General features: G+C 47.5%; 1 protein-coding gene across 1 annotated transcript in view; it reads left to right on the forward strand.

Moving 5' to 3' along the window:
* The window catches only part of LOC144768685 (uncharacterized), a 9,047,330-nt gene that overhangs the window by 6,315,732 nt on the left and 2,711,813 nt on the right, over nucleotides 1–19,785 (forward strand). Inside the window, exons 36-37 of the mRNA XM_078652515.1 lie at nucleotides 1,755–1,790; nucleotides 10,529–10,564. Coding sequence (XP_078508641.1) covers nucleotides 1,755–1,790; nucleotides 10,529–10,564 — 72 coding nt within the window. The remainder of the gene's footprint in view (nucleotides 1–1,754; nucleotides 1,791–10,528; nucleotides 10,565–19,785) is intronic.

Here is a 19,785-nt window from a genome sequence, read left to right on the forward strand (position 1 = left end):
CACTCAGTGTCAGTACTTAGCCCTCCAACACTGGGTCACTTAGCCCTGCATCTGCCTCATGCTAGCCATCCTCTCTTACCATTTGAGAAATGGCTTCACACTAGAAATACTGATGATGTCTCCTCTCCGACATATATATATTTCTCAACACTCTACAGAACCCCGTCAAATCCTCCGCACTGTTGCGCTAGGAGAAAATTGCGAACGCCTCTTCACTGCCAAAGAATGGTCAGCCATTCAAAAGTGAGCCCATTCCCATTCTTCAGTACATAGCACCTCCGGCAAAGGAACATTCCTCAAAAAATCCCACTCTAGGTACTATACCCCTGCGCAAACAGCTCAATGGAAGAGAGATGGATATGCATGTTGCTGCAGGGGCTGTGACTAAGTGGGACCTTTAACCCACCTTCTTTGGCAGTGTACAAAGCTTTAGCAGTACTGGTCTGAAGTCTTTGCCTCCATTGACCAAATGTATAACATCAAACTCCCCAGATTCCCGAGCTACATTCTCCTGGGTCTCCTGAATGCCCTGACTTATCCCTTGAAATCAACGTGTGGACGAGCCATCACTCTGGCTCTATGCCCTGCCAAGTAAGTATTGCTAGCACTTTGGGGTACAGCTACAATACCCACTCACTTAGACTGAATCTACAAAATCTGGGATGTCCTTGACATGGAGAAGCTAACATCCTCAATAGAGCAGAAGCTGCCTCACTTCAACAAGATGTGGGGACACTGTCTGAAATTCCTGTCCCAAGAATTCTTAGAATTGACATGCCCAGGCTACATACGCATCCTCTACCTTATACCCACAAAAAACAGTATTGACTGATTTGGCACTAACTTTCAGTTTCTAGACAAGCGATATACCTTGTTTCTATGTTGAAGGCCATCATTTCAGCTAAATAGGTAATTTTTCCTCCACTCTACTGTCCCCATCTCTTTGTCTATTCTCTTCAGTTTTTCTTTTCACTTGTTGTTTGTTCCTCACCCGCCAGTGGATGTTGGTGGAATATATTTTTTTTATTGCTCTTTTCAATGTCAAACTCATTAAAAGAATGTGAACTTAAAAATTAATTGTCCCCATTCTACTGACTGGATTTTTGTTGTTTTGGTGTCAAATTATTTATTAAACATTTCATTATTTTTCTAAATTGGTGCGTGATTTGTCTTGTGTTTCATTTCAGTACTGCTTGTGTGCTGCATAAACACTTCACACGCTGCATCTAAGTTAAGTCCGAGTGTTTTGTGCCAAGCTACCAAAGGGTAGGTGAATTAAGTGACTGTTTTGGTTCACCCGAACAAGAATTGTGGTTGTTGCTTGATTTGGGTTTACAACCCTCTCAAACAAGAACTCAGTTTATTACATTCTCTTATCAAAGTGGAGAGCTATTGAAACGTTTCTGAATTCAGTCTGACACCTGCAATATATAAAAAGAGAGAAATCTGCAGGTAGAAAAAGTATCCAATAGAAAGATTGTTCCAGAAGGTAAGTAACTTTTTCTTCCATGCATGATCTAGGATGCCACAGCAGTACTCTGATTTCAAGTGCAGTACCTTACATCACAAGGTATTTCTCTATTTTCCAGTGGCTACTCCATATTCCTGCACTGCAGCGGGGTGGAGCATTCTGTGTTCTAGTTTAGTGCTTCATATTTAACTCTCTGACATAGAAATCCTGAAAGGTTCCACAGTTTGCACTCTTGTGCACTTGTGCGTCTTGTGATAATTTGCTCTATTCTTGTTTTACTCAGGATCAGAACAGGCCCCTACCCCGGCTCCTCGCTCAGGTAAGAAAATCTCTCTTTTCTCTAAGATGTTATAGGACATGTAAAAGCTTTCCAGTATATCACCTGTAATTGTTATGTATTGTATTGGAACTTTTATATAGCACTTACTATCCCTACGTGGGACGTTGGAGCGCTTGCCCTTCTGGATAGCACGCTACGCAATGTGGGGTGTGTTGTTAGACGTCTGTGTACTTTATGTTGATCCTGTGAGGCAAGTGTTGACATGTTGTGCGCTATGACCACAGAGGTAGGTTTATCATATTATAGGACCCAGGGCTTAGTAGAATGATGGATGGAGAAGGGTGAAAGAGATGGGCGCAGTTGGACTTTGCCCAGATCCAGTGACATTATCATATCCCATCCGCCGCTCAGTGTCAGTACTTAGTCATCCAGCACTGGGTCAAATCAAATTTCAAAGCTTTATTCGACATTTGTCATAAAAGCATCCAACCTAGCCCTATTACAATAAATACTATATTTTTAAAAATACTTCTAAAACACGTATTAAACAATGACAGTCGAATATTATACATTAAAAATACAATAAAATTCCAATTATTTCTAACAAAATATTTTTAAAACAATTCATGCAATAGACTAATTAGATTAGGGCGACACTATATCATTTACATGTGACTTTAAAGTGCGTGTGCGGATTGTCCATGCCCAGGCAAGAAATTTAGCTACAGCAACAACCAATGGTGTGGAACAATCGGATTCAAGTATTCTAAGAGCTGTCATTTGACTGCGGGTGCCGATATTTAGGCACACTGGCTTCAACCATTTACGCCTAGGGCTAGCATATAAAGGACAACAGAACAACAGATGAGAAATGTGCTCTATTTGATCTTTACAGTGGAAGCAATGGTCATCCCACAATGGAGACCAGTGTTTTTTAAATGCATTCACTGGTAATGTTCCTATACGAAATTGAAAATATAATTTCCTATCATATGGTCGTTCTATTATGTCCCAATATGTTTCACAAACTGGATACATTTTAATATCACAGAAGCGATTAGTCAATTTTGATTGGGAACCTTTACAGAACATTGTTACATAGACCATCTCCCAGTATAAATCTTTCAATTTCGCTTTTGAGGGGAAACTAGCCACATCATGGTTGCCCCAAAGGTGTTCCAATTTTAGCAGTGCGAGAAGCCCCCGCAGTTCCTTCAGCCATTCAATACAATGAAAGCGGTCGAACTCAACAACATCTTCCAGAGCTGCAGCATAATGGTTCAGCTCTGGAGTAACCATCAGACGTCTCCAATAAAGGAGTGGCCGTAGTCTAGCTATCTCCTCGATATTTTTCCTGCCCAGGTCCAGTTTTAGCGGAATTACAGGTGTACTTTGGGGGGCCATAACAAGCCCTCGTAGAAATCTGTTTTCCGCACGTCCCAGCTCTCCCAAGTTTGAAAACCCCCATAATTCGGATCCATATAAGCAGGCGCCTAATACTTTCATATTGTATATTTCTAATGCACAATTAACCGGCTTAGTTAGCGATTTGCGATGTTTTAAAGTTACTGCACCAGTAAGCTGGTTAAACTTCAATAGTGTCTTATTAATGTGCGATTTCCACCTCATGTTTCCCTGGAGGGTGATGCCTAAATAAGTAAAGGCATCCACTTTCTCTAGAGGGGTTCCTTTGTATTTAATTACGCCTTTGAATGAGGACTGGTAGTTTAGGCACATGAATTTTGTTTTAGTGGTATTCAGTTCAAGGCCCCTACTATCACAGTATTCACCAAAGGCATCAACCACTTTTTGGAGACCGCTCGGTGTGCGAGAAAGTAAAAGCGTATCGTCCGCAAACATTAGAACAGGGACGTGGGAGCCTGCTATAATTGGAGCATCGCATGGGGATTTCATTAAGTGGGCGACAATTCCGTTTATATAAATTGAAAATAGTGTTGGTGCAAGGACACACCCTTGCCTTACTCCTCGTTCTACTGGGAAAGAGTCTGTAACTTCTCCTTGCTTGCCCCATCTTATTCTAGCAAAATTATTGTCATGGAGGCGAACTAGGAGAGTAAGGAGTTCTTGGCTTAAACCTACATCAGCCAGGGTCTGCCACAGTTTTTCTCTAGGGACTAAGTCGAAAGCTGCTTTTAAGTCTACAAAGACTGCATACAACGTACCCTTTTTTAGTGTGACATTTCTCCAATAGATGGTCAGGAAGTAAAGGACCTGGTCAAAACTACTGGTCAATGGCCGAAACCCTGCCTGATAGGGGGACAATATATTCTTCTCATCTATCCATTGCTGCAGCTTATTCTGAACTAAACGCCCCATTAGTTTTTGCGCTGTGTCTATTAAACTGATGGGTCTATAATTTTGGGCTAATGTTTTATCTCCTTTTTTAAATATGGGGATTATTTCTGCTCCCTTCCATGACGGGGGGACTTCCCCTCCCATCGCCACAGCATTTGCCAACATTTTAAAATAAGAACTCCAGGCAATCCGGTCCGACAAAAATACATCGGCTGGGATACCGTCCATGCCTGGGGCTTTCCCCCCCGCTATGCAATCCAACGCGATGCTAACATCCTTCTCGTTGAATATTGGAGTTTTGAAGAAAGTAAATGGGGGTGTTTTTGTCAAGAATGTATGCAAGATTTCGGGCATACTGTGGTTTAAAAAACTCTATCCATTGGTTTATGGGAACATTATTGTGTGGCTGGGCTGCTATTCCTCCCCTCTCCCATTTTACTATAGTCCCAAAACGCCTAGAATCCTTGGCTGCACATGCCTCCTTCAAATCTTGCCAACCTTCTTCATCCCAGCGTTTCCTGGCCAATTTTTGGGTTTGTCTATATACATCTCTCGCCCTCCTAATTGCTAATGCATTACCTGTTTTCAATTCCAGGCTCAGATTATGTCGTGCCGCCCTACAACTCTTGTCATACCAGCCTTGTACTGGGTGATTTTTTCCCACTTTACAAGGAACCGCTTTTTTAATGAAAAAACTTTGTATTTTAGAAAAAAGATTATCATGAGCCTCCATCACATAGTCTTGGAATTTGGGCGTCCCTTGGTACGACTCGATGATATTTACTTCATCGGCTACCAATTTCTTTAATACCTCTAGTTGTGCTACATCCTCTGCGAGCTTACTCCACTTAAGGTTACGTAAGTTATTCGCACATACTACATCCTGCGTCATCATTCCAATATTATTAATTTGTACCATAGACTCATAGTGGGAATAAAATGTCAATCGCAGGGGATTATGATCACTTTCTAGTCTGTCTTCTACAACCATGTCTAGCATTTTACTCCAGATCCTTACGTCTAGGAGTATATAATCAATTCTGCTAGATGATCGGCCATTGTCAAACGTGTTGTGTTCTTTTTGATCGGAAGGCGAGCGACCATTTGTCGCTCTCAGGCCTCTAGCTAGGCAGAGACTTTTTATCTGGATTGCCACGCTACTCCATTTTTTAATGGTAGGCAATTCCAGCTGCGGTATTCCCCACTTATCATCCTCTTCCTCAGACAATGCCCCATCCTCTTCTCCCAGAGGCTCGAAAGTGACATTAAAATCCCCTCCCACTATTATTTGTTTTTGTGGCGAAGACATTTCGATGTTCTGCTCTAAGACTGTGACAGTATTAGAGGTTTTGCCGCTAGACACTCCTCTAGCGTAAACATTGTACAGGGTAAGCTCTTGACCATTATCCCATTTAATGTTAAGTACCATGATATCATTAGATGGTATGGATAGCTGTTTTATGGTGCAATTCAGGGACTGCCTTATCCAAATTAGCAAACCTCCAGAGGGGCGTCCCAGCCGGTTTCTAGTTGCTGGGATATAAAAATTAAGAAACCCCTCTCTAAAGGTTGGAGTAAGAGACCATGTTTCTTGCAACATGATTATATCGTGTTGATCAATATAATCAGCCCATTCCAATGTGGGTATCTTGCTTGCTATGCCTGCTATATTCCAAGATACGAGGGAAAGCAAGACAGAATCCTGATGGAGCAATAGCTGCCCATTTTCAAATTTCCGGGTTATTAATTGGCTATCTGCTATTAGTATTTTGCCCTCCGTTAGTGTGGCCTTGGGCTCTATCACCTCTGCAATGCAAGCGGTACCCTCAGTAACTATTTTATGTACCGCGGGGACAAAGTTTCCATGTGCCATATAAGATGGTCTCTCTATATCCATATTCTGGTTTACCAGGACGGTGCATGTCACATTTCCTCTATTTGGATGCTTTTGCAGCAATGGGCTTTCTCGGCTTGTGAGTCAATCACATTCATTTAAGTTGGATAAAGCCGAGTAGCGGTTTTCCAAATTTATCCCCCAATCATGAATTTGTTGTTCGCCCCTGACCCTTCTAGTTCCCACTGCTGACCACTTTGTCCTTAGGATGCTGGGCTTTGCCACTAGGCCTCTTCTGCTGTAAAAAAAAGTCCAACGTCAATGGAACTATTTCTGCCCTTCTACGCTGGGGTGGAAAGATATTAAGCAGAATATCTGATAATACATCGGGGCCCTTAAGATTCAATACCACGCAATCCCCAGCAAATTTCTTTGGTTTTGTCCCTATCCACTTTACTCTTCTTGCTGTTAGGAGGTCTTCGAACAACTTTTCTCTACCCCATGGAGATATTTGCATGTTGTTACCTAACCACTGCAAGGATTTATTTAGGAGAGAATCAGGGGTCTCAGACTGATCTTTTTCGAGTGGTGGGACATTAGCCAATACTAAAACCAGTGGAGAGGCTTCCACAATCAGTTCTACAGGGTTTAGTTCTAAATGGGGGTTGGGTGTTAAAGCATCCCCTTGGGTTATCAAAGGTACAGAAACTGCGGGATTACCAACATCGTTTCTAACACTGGATATACTTGTCACAATAGGGATGGGTGTTGGTTGTGGGATATCAGTCATAATCACCGACTTTTCGTCTATCTTATTCATAATTACATTAGGGAGTTCGCCCACATTATCATTCGTAATTTTTAAAAGTGACTCCAGCTTATGAACTTTATCAGACAGATGATCTACTTTGGATATAAGCGGCTTGATTATACAGGATATCTTAGCTTCTAACATGGCCATAAACTTATTTGACAACAGCTCTTCAAAGTTTATTGTGTTACTCCTTTCCTCCCTTGTTTCATCAGTAGTATTTTTGTGTTTAATTTTAGGGGGGGTTGCAGGTTTTTTGCTATTAGACCGTAGACCTAGCCTTTTCGGAGGGACCTTGGTGGGTCTTTTGACCACTCTTGGAGCCGGGACTGGCGTTGGTGAAGAGGCACTCTCTTCAACCACCTCTAGATCAATACAGGACCTATGTAGCTCCTCCCCCGTTAGTAAATCAACATTTATATCATGATGTAAAACATTTATAGGAGAATTTAACACTGAACAATCATCATTTCTGGCATTTTCAGTAACTGATGTATTCACTGCTTCTAGATCCAAGTCAATTAGATCCAAAGCTTCGCTTTGGGAGCAAGGGGAAGAGTCACTCAGTCCCAAACAGGACCTCCGGTCACTGTTTATTTTTGCCACTCTGTGTACCAGATAATTGTCCATGGTGTTAGCAGGAGTAATGGGTATTTTTTGTTTTGACATAATTCAACACAAATAAAGCGGTGCAGATAAAATGGACAAAAGCTAACAATTCAATGACCAAGGGAACGGGCGGAAGACTCACAGTTCTGGAGATGTTAATATCCTGGTCCAGTCCAGTCGTGGCTAGTCTAGGACTGTCTAAGACTGTCCCGCCCTTGTCCCGGGCTTCTCCCGCGCGCGACTCGCGTGTGCGAGAGGCGTTCCCTGCTAATGAGGCGCCTCCTGGCGCGTAGCCATCGTCACACCCGCCGCGTCCACCCCCGGGGCAGCTGGGTGATGTAGTTCCCCAGCTGCTGCTGCACCGGGTGGATGGCGGTGGACGGCGGTATGGGCGCTGGTGACCTGAGCGCTGGCCGTTTCCCTCACGGCGCGGTTCTGGCGGTAAGCAGGGGCAAAGTACAGAGCAAGTTGGCCGTTCCCCTCACGGCAGGTCAGGCGGCGTTTAGAAAGTCCCAAGAGCGCTTCGGCGCTCCCTGCTAATGAGGCGCCTCCTGGCGCGTAGCCGTCGTCACACCCGCCGCGTCCACCCCCGGGGCAGCTGGGTGATGTAGTTCCCCAGCTGCTGCTGCACCGGGTGGATGGCGGTGGACGGCGGTATGGGCGCTGGTGACCTGAGCGCTGGCCGTTTCCCTCACGGCGCGGTTCTGGCGGTAAGCAGGGGCAAAGTACAGAGCAAGTTGGCCGTTCCCCTCACGGCAGGTCAGGCGGCGTCTAGAAAGTCCCAAGAGCGCTTCGGCGCTCCCTGCTAATGAGGCGCCTCCTGGCGCGTAGCCGTCGTCACACCCGCCGCGTCCACCCCCGGGGCAGCTGGGTGATGTAGTTCCCCAGCTGCTGCTGCACCGGGTGGATGGCGGTGGACGGCGGTATGGGCGCTGGTGACCTGAGCGCTGGCCGTTTCCCTCACGGCGCGGTTCTGGCGGTAAGCAGGGGCAAAGTACAGAGCAAGTTGGCCGTTCCCCTCACGGCAGGTCAGGCGGCGTCTAGAAAGTCCCCAGTAGAGGGTGGCCTTGGGTTCTCCCACCTCATACGTATTATTAAGATGCACAACTTTGGTATATAGTGGAATGGAATATGCTCCTCTCGGAGAATCACTGGTGCTTTATTGATCAAGCAGTCGCCAGCATTCATATTTGGAAGATGCCTTGGCTATCCAAACACCACAGACCACCAGGGGTATATATCTTGCCCGTTCTTATTTCTGCTATAGGGACCAGGGACAGGGTGCAGAACCCAAACCACTTATCCATTCCCATCTCCCCACTACAACCAATCATTTCCCCGAGTGTACTAGTACTCCAGCTGCACAGAGTGGCAACAAGCCAATTGCAAAAGAATAGGTGACTTCTTTCACGAGGTGACCAATGGACTTTGCACAGATCCAGTGACATTATCATATCCCATCCGCCACTCAGTGTCAGTACTTAGCCCTCCAACACTGGGTCACTTAGCCCTGCATCTGCCTCATGCTAGCCATCCTCTCTTACCATTTGAGAAATGGCTTCACCTAGAAATACTGATGACATCTCCTCTCCGACATATATATATTTCTCAACACTCTACAGAACGCTGTCAAATCCTCAGCACTGTTGCGCTGGGAAATAAGTGCGAACGCCTCTTCACATCCAAAGAATGGTCAGCCATTCAAAAGTGAGCCCATTCCCATTCTTCAGTACATAGCACCTCAGGCAAAGGAAAATTCCTCAAAAAATCCCACTATAGGTACTATACCCCTGCGCAAATAGCTCAAAGGAAGAGAGATGGATATGCATGTTGCTGGAGGGGCTGCGACCAAGTGGGAACTTTAACCCACCTTCTTTGTCAGTGTACAAAGCTTTAACAGTACTGGTCTGAAGTCTATGCCTCCATTGACCAAATGTATAAAATTGTACTCCCCAGATTGCCGAGCTACATTCTCCTGGGTCTCCTGAATGCCCTGACTTACCCTTGAAATCCACGCGTGGACGAGCCATCACTCTGGCTCTACGTCCTGCCAAGCAAGTATTGCTAGCACCTTGGGGTACCGCTACAATACCCACTAACTTAGACTGAATCCACAAAATCTCGGATCTCCTTGCCATGGAGAAGCAAACATCCTCAGTTGAGCAGAAGCTGCCTCAATTCAACAAGATGTTGGGACCCTGTCTGAAATGCCTGTCCCAAGAATTCTTAGAATTGACATGCCCAGGTTACTTATGCATCCTCCAACTTATATACACAAAATACAGTATTGACTGATATGGCACTCACCTTCAGTTTCGAGACAAGCGATATACCTTGTTTCTATGTTGAAGGCCATCATTTCAGCTAAATAGGTAATTCATTTCCCCCACTCTACTGTCCCCATCTCTTTGTTTATTCTCTTCAGTTTTCTCCTTTTTCACTTGGTCCCCACCCGCCAGTGGATGTTGGTCGTAGTTTTTTTTGTATTGTTCTTTTCAATGTCAAACTCAATAAAAGGATTTGAACCTAAAAACTAATTGCCCCAATTTTACTGACTGGATTTTTGTCAAATTATTTAGTAAACTTTTCATTATTTCTCTAAATTGGTGCGGAATTTTTCTTGTGTTGTGTTCCATTTTATTACTGTTTGTGTGCTGCATAAATATTTCAAATGCTGCATCTGAGTTAAGTTTGAGTGTTTTATGCCAAGCTAACAAAGGGTAGGTTAATTAAGTGACTGTTTTGGTTCACCCGAACAAGGATTTTGGTTGTTACTTGATTTGGGTTTACAACCCCCCTCAAGCAAGATCTCAGTTTCTTACATTCTCTTATCAAAGTGGAGAGCTATTGAAACGTTTCTGAATTCAGTCTGACACCTGCGATATATAAAAAGTGAGGAATCTGCAGGTATACAAAGTATCTACTAGAGATTGTTCCAGAAGGTAAGTAACTTTTTCTTCCATGCAGGATCGAAGATGCCACAGCAGTACTCTGATTTCAAGTGCAATATCTTACATCACAAGGTATTTCCCTATTTTCCAGTGGATACTCCACATTCCTGCACTGCTGTGAAGTGGAGCATTCTGTGTTCTAGTTTAGTGCTTCATATTTAACACTCTGACATATAAATCCTGAAAGGTTCCACAGTTTGCACTCTTGTGCACTTGTGCGTCTTGTAATAATTTGCACTATTCTTGTTTTACTCAGGATCAGAACAGGCCCCTCCCTCAGCTCCTCGCTCAGGTGAGAAAATCTCTCTTTTCTCTAAGATGTTATAAGACATGTAAAAGCTTTCCAGTATATCACCAGTAATTGTTATGTACTGTATTGGATCATTTACTGTCAAGTACCCCACAAGACTCACCTGGGCTTGTGAGGCAATCCCGCAGAGACGACAGAAACCACCGCCCCTGATCCCAACAAACCCCCGCAGGGAATAACGCCCGACAAGGATGAGATGGATCCAGGGATGGGGGCCAAAAGGAACCAAGGAAGTGGCTTTGGTGGTAGGGACGTTGGGAAGGGTCTTGGCACAGCTGAGGGAACAAGAAACACCAGATTAGGGCTAGGTACTACGCGCGTGCTGGAAAACACCCCACAAGACACATGCAGACAGGAGCCCCTGTTTCTGACACTCACCACTTGAAATTGTTCGGGTTGTCTTAATGAAGAGGTCAGTGCAGTGTCGTCAGGAGCCTTACGTCCGTGGAAAGGGAAACGAAGAATGAGGCACTTCTGCGCCAGGACCACCAAGGAACCAAAAGAACTCAAAGAAAAGCGCTTCTGCGCTGCAAAGTAGGCAAGAACAAGAACTCCAGGGTAAGCGCTATTGCGCGGCCTGAATGTACAAAGCTCCTACGCCTTCTGCGTGTAGGAGCCAGACAGTAGCGCTCCTGCGCCATCGCCAAAGCAAAGGTATGTCCAAAGTAAAGTATGTTAAGCGCTCCTGCGCCTCAGGCAAAACAACAGAGGAACCAGGGGTTAAAGTGCACCTGCACTTAGTACTACAAACAGGCAGTAACGCTCCTGCGCCACTGCCATCAAAACGAACTAAAGCTGGAAAGTAGCAGCGTGCTTTTGCAGCTGCTTCGTGAAAGTGTAATCAGCAGCGCTCCTGCGCGGCTGAAATCTAAAGAGACAGACGGCAAGCAGTCACGTAACGCGTGAGGACTAGCAGCGTTACCGTGACCTGAAGAAACCCTCGGTGTCTGCTGGGCTCCAGCGCGTCTGTCGGGTAGGATTAGAAGCACCGATCCGGCGGCTTCATGCACTTTAAACGTGTTGGCCCGGAAGTGCTCATTGCGGTGGAGGACTGGACCGGGACACCACTTCCGGCCGGAAGTGAGTATCCCAATGTCAGTGGTGGAGGACTAGACCGGGACACCACTTCCGGCCGGAAGTGAGTATCCCGATGTCTGCGTGTATCCTGCGGCGCCCGGGACCGCGGAAAGCCCCCACGCGACAGTACCCCCCCCGGGGAGTCAGAGAAAGGAAGCAGGGCGCGGGCTCAGAGGGTGGCTTAGATGGAAAGCTCGGACCCGGACAGGGGCATGACGAACATGGGATCGGGGTTCCCAGGACCGTTCCTCAGGACCGTAACCCTTCCGGTCAATGAGGTAGAACAACCGCCCCCTGGTACGATGGGAACCCAGAATGGCCCTGACCTCGTATTCCACATGGTCCTCCACTACCACCGGAGAAGGAGGAGAGGAGACGGTGCAGTCAGGATGGACCGCACGCAAAAGAGAGACATGGAAGACTGGGTGCATCTTCATGTGAGCCGGGAGCGACAGTCTCATGGCCACTGGGTTGATCACCTTCTCAATGTCGAAAGGACCCACGAACCAAGGCAGCAACTTCTTGGGACCATGCACGTTGAGATGACGAATGGAGAGCCACACCTTGTCGCCGGTGCGATACTCGGGCTCCAGCTGCCTGTGAGCGTCAGCGTGTGTTTTGTAGGTGTCCTTGGCTTTGGCTAGCTCGAACCTGGCCTGTTGCCAGAGCTGACACAGTGTCTTGTGATAAGCCCGAACTGTGGGTAATGGACTCTCCGCTGGAACGTCCCATGCCGAGGTGCGGAGGTGTTTCCCTTGTAGACAGAAAAAGGGGGACATCCCTATGGCAGAGTGTTTGCTGTTGTTGTAGGCGTACTCTGCCATCCAGAGCACATCGGACCACTCCCTCTCGACCGTGAGCAACAAACAGCGCAGGTATTGTTCCATGGTGTGGTTGGTTCTTTCCGCATGCCCGTCTGTCTGGGGATGGTAAGCAGAAGAGAGACGTACTTCCATCTCCACGAGTTTGCACACTGCCTTCCAAAAACGGGAGACGAACTGCGACCCCCGATCCGTTATCACCACCTCAGGAACACCATGGAGGCGAACAACGTTGTTCACGAACACCAATGCCAGTTCCGCCGCCGTGGGGATCTTGGGCAGTGGTACGAAATGAGCCATCTTGGTGAGGTGGTCCACCACGGTCAATACTGTGGTATGGCCGGTTTTGGTCAGCGGTAGCTCCACCACGAAATCCATAGAAATGGTGTGCCAAGGATAGGGTGGCACCGGAATGGGACGGAGAAGGCCCACTGGGGGTTCAGATCTGTTCTTGCCTAGCAGGCATATGGTACAACGGGAGACATGGTTTCTTGTGTCGGTTTCTATTGTTGGCCACCAGAACTGTCGTTGGATCAGATCAAGCGTTTTGTGGCCAGCGATGACATGGTCATGACACATCCGGATCGCTCGTTGTTGACAGGGTTCCCTCGGTAGGTACAACTTGTTCCCTTTGACCAGGAATCCGTTTTCTCGAACCACGCCTTTGTGTCCCTGCACTAGAGCTGCTGGATCTATTCCGTCCGTGTCCTTCCGTAACTGGGTCATGAAGTCCGTGGAGGCCACTACTCCCTGGAAGTGGTCCTCCGAGATAACGGGAATTGGTTCCGTGTCTTCGGTGGCGTCCTCGGACTCGTCCAATCTTGAGAGAGCATCTGCCTTGGCGTTGTCCTTTCCGGGTCGGTAAGTGATGGTAAAGTTGTATTCATTAAAGAACAGGGACCATCGTAACTGTCGGGCGGTCAGGGCGCGTGCTGAGCGTAAGAACTGCAGGTTCCTGTGGTCCGTGTAGATGGTGACCGTATGTTTAGCGTCCTTCAGGTAATGACGCCATTCCTCGACTGCCGTCTTGATGGCCAGGAGCTCCCTGTCTGACACCGTGTAGTTCTTTTCTGCCGGCTGTAGTTTCTTGGAGTAAAAGGCCACCGGATGTAGCTGTCCGGTGTTGGCATCCCTTTGTGACAACACGCCTCCCAAGGCGTCTTTCGAGGAGTCTGCCTCTACCACGAAAGGCTGTTCGGCGTCTGAATGTATCAGCACCGGTGTTGTAGTGAACCGCCTCTTCAGTTCCTGGAACGCGTCGTCTGCTTTCTGGTCCCAACAAAAACGCTGTCCTTTGCGCAATAAGTGCGAGATAGGCGCCACCATCCCGGAGAATCCAGTGATAAAACGGCGGTAGTAGTTGGCAAACCCCAAGAACCGTTGCACCCCTTTCACGGAGTCCGGCGTGGGCCAAAGAAGAATGGCCTCTACGTTCTTGTTATCCATCTGAATACCGGCGGGGGTGATGACATGACCCAGGAATTCCACGGAGGTAACGTGGAATACGCTTTTCTCCAGTTTCACGTATAGTCTGTGTTTCCCTAGTTGTCGTAGGACCGAATGTACGTGCTCGGTGATGGTCTGGGAGAAGATCAAGATATCCTCTATGTACACGATACAGAAGACGTCGAGGAACTCCCTCAATACCTCATCGATGAAGTACTGGAACGCGGCGGGGGCGTTGCAGAGTCCGAAAGGCATGACCTGGTACTCGAAGAGGCCGAATTTGGTCCGGAAGGCAGTCTTCCATTCGTCACCCTTCCGGACCCTGACCAGATGGTAGGCACCCCGCAGATCCAGTTTTGTATATATTGAGGCGTTCTTGACTTGGTCCAGGAGGTTGGAGATGAGCGGAAGCGGGTATCGTTTTTTTACCGTAATGGTGTTCATCGCCCTAAAGTCGATGCAGGTCCTCAGGTCCCCTTCCTTCTTCGAAACGAAGAAAAGGGGAGATGACACCGGGGACCTGGAATGGCGGATAAACCCGTTTTCCAAGTACTCATCCAGATAGGAACGTAGATGGGCGTTCTCCTTTTCGGTAAGGGAATAGATCCGGCTACAGGGCAATGTAGAGCCGGGTATCAGATCTATCCGACAATCGAAGGAACGATGCGGTGGTTAGGTGTTGGCTCCCTTTTTATCGAACACCTCTGCCAGATCCTGATAGTCCTCCGGTACTTCGGCCTGAGACACCATCCCCATGCCTGGTCCTGGTAACGACCGTGCTTGTATGGAACGGATACCATGCATGTTGTCCTCTTCGTAGCAGGTGCTAAAGCAGAGTTCAGAATCCAAATTGATCACCCGAGTTACCCAGTCGATTCGGGGATTGTGGTGTACCAGCCATGGCAGTCCCAGGATGACCTTGAACTGAGGTGCGTCTATGACGTCAAAGCTGATGGCTTCAGCATGCTTGTTCGTGAAGCACATAGTCAAGGCTTCGGTCTGATGCCTGATGAGACCGGAGGTCAGATCTGTACCATCGACGGCTTTTACGGTTTCTGGTTGTTTTTTAGGCACCATGCTCATTCCCAGGGTTTGTGAATAGACGGTGTCGATGAAGTTGCCGGTGGCTCCGGAATCATGCATCGCGACGATATTCCAAGAGGAGCCTTTTTGGTTCCGCAAGGTCACTTCCATGCCTATGTGATGGTTGCCATCGAAGACTGCAGGGATCGCGGTAGTGCAGGAAGAAAAACCCAGAGGACGGACCCCCATGTCTACTGGGTTGTCTTGTTTCCCGCCTTGTTTCCTTTGTCGATGGGCAAGGCGTAAGGCCGTTTGTTCCGTGTGCGGCTGGGTTTCACCGGGCACTCCCTGACGAAGTGACCGCTTTTACCGCAATAGAGGCATTGGTTCTGGTTCCACCTTCTTTCTCTCTCTTGGCTGGTTAGGGCCCCTCTGACGCCGCCTATCTGCATCGGTTCATGGGAGTCGCTAGGCGAGGGGGCATCCTCCTTGCCTTTGTCGGAGGCCTTTTCCGTGATTGGGAGGAAACGGTTGTCGCTGTGTTTCCCTTTTTCGGTTTTCCTCTCTTGCAACCGGAAGTTCATCTTGACCACCATGTCGATGAACGGTCCTATCATGTCTGGTGGGTCGGGTGTTGGGCGATAAGGTCCTTCAGGTCGTCCTGCAATCCTCGGTAAAACACCGACACCTTTTTCTCCTCAGGCCATTGTGCCTCGATAACCAGGCGACTAAAGGTCGTGATATAGGGAAGCAGGTCACTGTTTCCTTGCTTTAACCCAAGCAATTGGTTGTCGGCGGCTTGTACAAACGTATGGCGAGCGAACATCCGTCGCATGGTCTCTTTGAAAGTTGGCAAGTGGTTTAGCATGGGGTCGTTGTTTTCAACCAGCGAGATGGACCACTGCGCTGCGTCCCCGCCCATGTAGGACAGTATGAAAGCCACTTTTGATGCATCGTCAGGGAAGGCAGCTGTTCTGGCCATGAAATGCAAATGGCATTGGTGGATAAAGACACCATACTTGGTGCTGTCGCCATAGAAGCGTTCGGGTGGGACCAGTTGCACCGGGTGGGGCGTGATGACCTGGATAGCCGTATCCTGACCGGTGGCAGAGGAGGACCCTCCAAAGGAGAATGTAGGTGGTCTAAGCAACCCCTCTGTTCGGGTTCTGGGACTAGGAGTGGTTCCCCATGGGTTGGTGAAGCCCGCCGCCACTTGGCCCTGTAGGGCCGTCATATCTTGGCGTAAGCTGAGGTTCTCTGCCTGCATGGCAGCCAGCAAGGCTGCTATGTCCTGCAGGGTTACCTCCGGTTCTCCCATGTCATCGTTGTGAAGGGTCTTGGCACAGCTGAGGGAACAAGAAACACCAGATTAGGGCTAAGTACTACGCGCGTGCTGGAAAACACCCCACAAGACACATGCAGACAGGAGCCCCTGTTTCTGACACTCACCACTTGAAATTGTTCGGGTTGTCTTAATGAAGAGGTCAGTGCAGTGTCGTCAGGAGCCTTACGTCCGTGGAAAGGGAAACGAAGAATGAGGCACTTCTGCGCCAGGACCACCAAGGAACCAAAAGAACTCAAAGAAAAGCACTTCTGCGCTGCAAAGTAGGCAAGAACTCCAGGGTAAGCGCTATAGCGCGGCCCGAATGTACAAAGCTCCTACGCCTTCTGCGTGTAGGAGCCAGACAGTAGCGCTCCTGCGCCACCTCCAAAGCAAAGGTATGTCCAAAGTAAAGTATGTTAAGCGCTCCTGCGCCTTAGGCAAAACAACAGAGGAACCAGGGGTTAAAGTGCACCTGCACTTAGTACTACAAACAGGCAGTAACGCTCCTGCGCCACTGCCATCAAAACGAACTAAAGCTGGAAAGTAGCAGCGTGGTTTTGCAGCTGCTTCCTGAAAGTGTAATCAGCAGCGCTCCTGCGCGGCTGACATCTAAAGAGACAGACGGCAAGCAGTCACGTAACGCGTGAGGACTAGCAGCGTTACCGTGACCTGAAGAAACCCTCGGCGTCTGCTGGGCTCCAGCGCGTCTGTAGGGTAGGATTAGAAGCACCGATCCGGCGGCTTCACGCACTTTAAACGTGTTGGCCCGGAAGTGCTCATTGCGGTGGAGGACTGGACCGGGACACCACTTCCTGCCGGAAGTGAGTATCCCAATGTCAGTGGTGGAGGACTAGATCGGGACACCACTTCCGGCCGGAAGTGAGTATCCCGATGTCTGCATGTATCCTGCGGCGCCCGGGACCGCGGAAAGCCGCCACACGGCATTTACATAGCACTTACTATCCCTACGTGGGACGCTGGAGCGCTTGCCCTTATGGATAGCACGCTACGCAATGTGGGGTGTGTTGTTAGACGTGTTTGTACTTTATGTTGATCCTGTGAGGCAAGTGTTGACATGTTGTGCGCTATGACCACGGAGGTAGGTTTATTATATTAAAGACCCAGGGCTTAGTAGAATGATGGATGGAGAAGGGTAAAAGAGATGGGCGCAGTTGGACTTTTCACAGATCCAGTGACATTATCATATCCTATCCGCCACTCAGTGTCAGTGCTTAGCCATCCAGCACTGGGTCAATTAGCCCTGCATCTGCCTCATGCTAGCCATCCTCTCTTACCATTTGAGAAATGGCTTCACATTAGAAATACTGATGACGTCGCCTCTCCGACATATATATATTTCTCAACACTCTACAGAACCCCGTCAAATCCTCCGCACTGTTGCGCTAGGAAAAAAGTGTGAATGCCTCTTCACTTCCAAAGAACGGTCAGCCATTCATAGGTGAGCCCATTCTCATTCTTCAGTACATAGCACCTCAGGCAAAGGAACATTCCTAAAAAAATCCAACTATAAGTACTATATCCCTGCGCAAACTGCTCAATGGAAGAGAGATGGATATGCAAGTTGCTGGAGGGGCTGCGACCAAGTGGGAACTTTAACCCACCTTCTTTGGAAGTGTACAAAGCTTTAGCAGTTCTGGTCTGAAGTCTTTGCCTCCATTGCCCAAATGTATAACATCGAACTCCCTAAATTCCCGAGCTACATTCTCCTGGATCTCCTGAATGCCCTGACTTACCCTTGAAATCCACGCGTGGACGAGCCATCACCCTGGCTCTATGCCCTGCCAAGCAAGTATTGCTAACGCTTTGGGGTACAGCTACAATGCCCACTCACTTAGACTGAATCTACAAAATCTGGGATCTCCTTGCCATGGAGAAGCTAACATCCTCAGTAGAGCAGAAGCTGCCTCAATTCAACAAGATGTGGGGACCCTGTTTGAAATTCCTGTCCCAAGAATTCTTAGAGTTGAAATGCCCAGCCTACTTACGCATCCTCCACCGTATATCCACAAAAAACAGTATTGACTGATATGGCACTCACTTTCAGTTTCTAGACAAGCAATATACCTTGTTTCTATGTTGAAGGCCATCATTTCAGCTAGATAGGTAATTCTCCCTTTTAACTTGTTGTACCTCACCCGCCAGTGGATGTTGGTCATAGTTATTTTTTTTGTTTTGTTCTTTTCAATGTCAAACTCAATAAATGGATTTATACCTACAATATAATTGCCCGCATTATACTGACTGGATTTTTGTTGTTTTGGTGTCAAATTATTTATTAAACATTTCATTATTTTTCTAAATTGGTGCGGGATTTTTCTTGTGTTGTGTTTCATTTCATTACTGTTTGTGTGCTGCATTAATCACTTCACACGCTGTATCTAAGTAAAGTATAGGGGCAGATTTACAAGCCCCTTGCGTCACTTTTGCGTCACTTTTCCCATGTTAAAAGTGACGCAGAAGTGGCGCAAGTGGCTTGTAAATCTGCCCCTGAGTGTTTTGTACCAAGCTACCAAAGGATAGGTTAATTAAGTGACTGTTTTGGTTCACCCGAACAAGGATTGTGGTTGTTGCTTGATTTGGGTTTACAACCCCCCTCAAGCAATAACTCAGTTACTTACATTCTCCTATCAAAGTGGAGAGCTATTGAAACGTTTCTGAATTCAGTCTAACACCTGCAATATATAAAAAGTAAGGAATCTGCAGGTATACAAAGTATCTACTAGAAAGATTGTTCCAGAAGGTAAGTAACTTTTTCTTCCATGCAGGATAGAAGATGCCACAGCCGTGCTCTGATTTCAAGTGCAGTACCTTACATCACAAGGTATTTCTCTATTGATCCAATATGTATACTCTGATGTCTCAGCGTACCCGCTGAGAGAGTCCACTGCGCCAAGGGAGCCACTCACAGCTGAGGTATGGTATGGCACCCCTTGCCAAAGTACTTCCTCTCCCCTTTTTGGGGAAGGATCCAGTATGTAGGCCTTGGAGTCTCAGAGACCCCTCTGAGAGAGTCCTCTGCGTAAAGGGAGCCTCCCGCAACAGAGATAGGGAAGTGATACCACTTCCCCGAGATCACAGCTTACTGGACTTTGGATGTCGCTTTGACTGGTCTACTGGTTTGTGTCCCCGTCACCCTTCCCCTCCTCTTTCCATGCGATGTCCTTCACTCTCCCCTCATCTTTCCCACCTTCATTACCTGTCTACTTCCCCAGCCCCTGCCCCCCTCCCCTGAATCTTTCCCCTTGCTTGCTTTTCCCTTTCGTATTTGTGCTTATTGTTTATCTTGACCTTACAAGTAACTATGTTGCCATACTCTAATAACTGTGTAAATTTTGTAACGATGTAACCTGTAACTATGACATGTAAAAGCTTTCCAGTACATCACCAGTAATTGTTATATATTGTATTGGAACATTTATATAGAACTTACTATCCCTAAATGGGACGCTGGAGTGCTTGCCCTTGTGGATAGCATGCTACGACACGTGTGG

The sequence above is a fragment of the Lissotriton helveticus genome, chromosome 7 (genome assembly GCF_964261635.1).
Source record: "Lissotriton helveticus chromosome 7, aLisHel1.1, whole genome shotgun sequence".
NCBI lineage: Eukaryota > Metazoa > Chordata > Amphibia > Caudata > Salamandridae > Lissotriton > Lissotriton helveticus.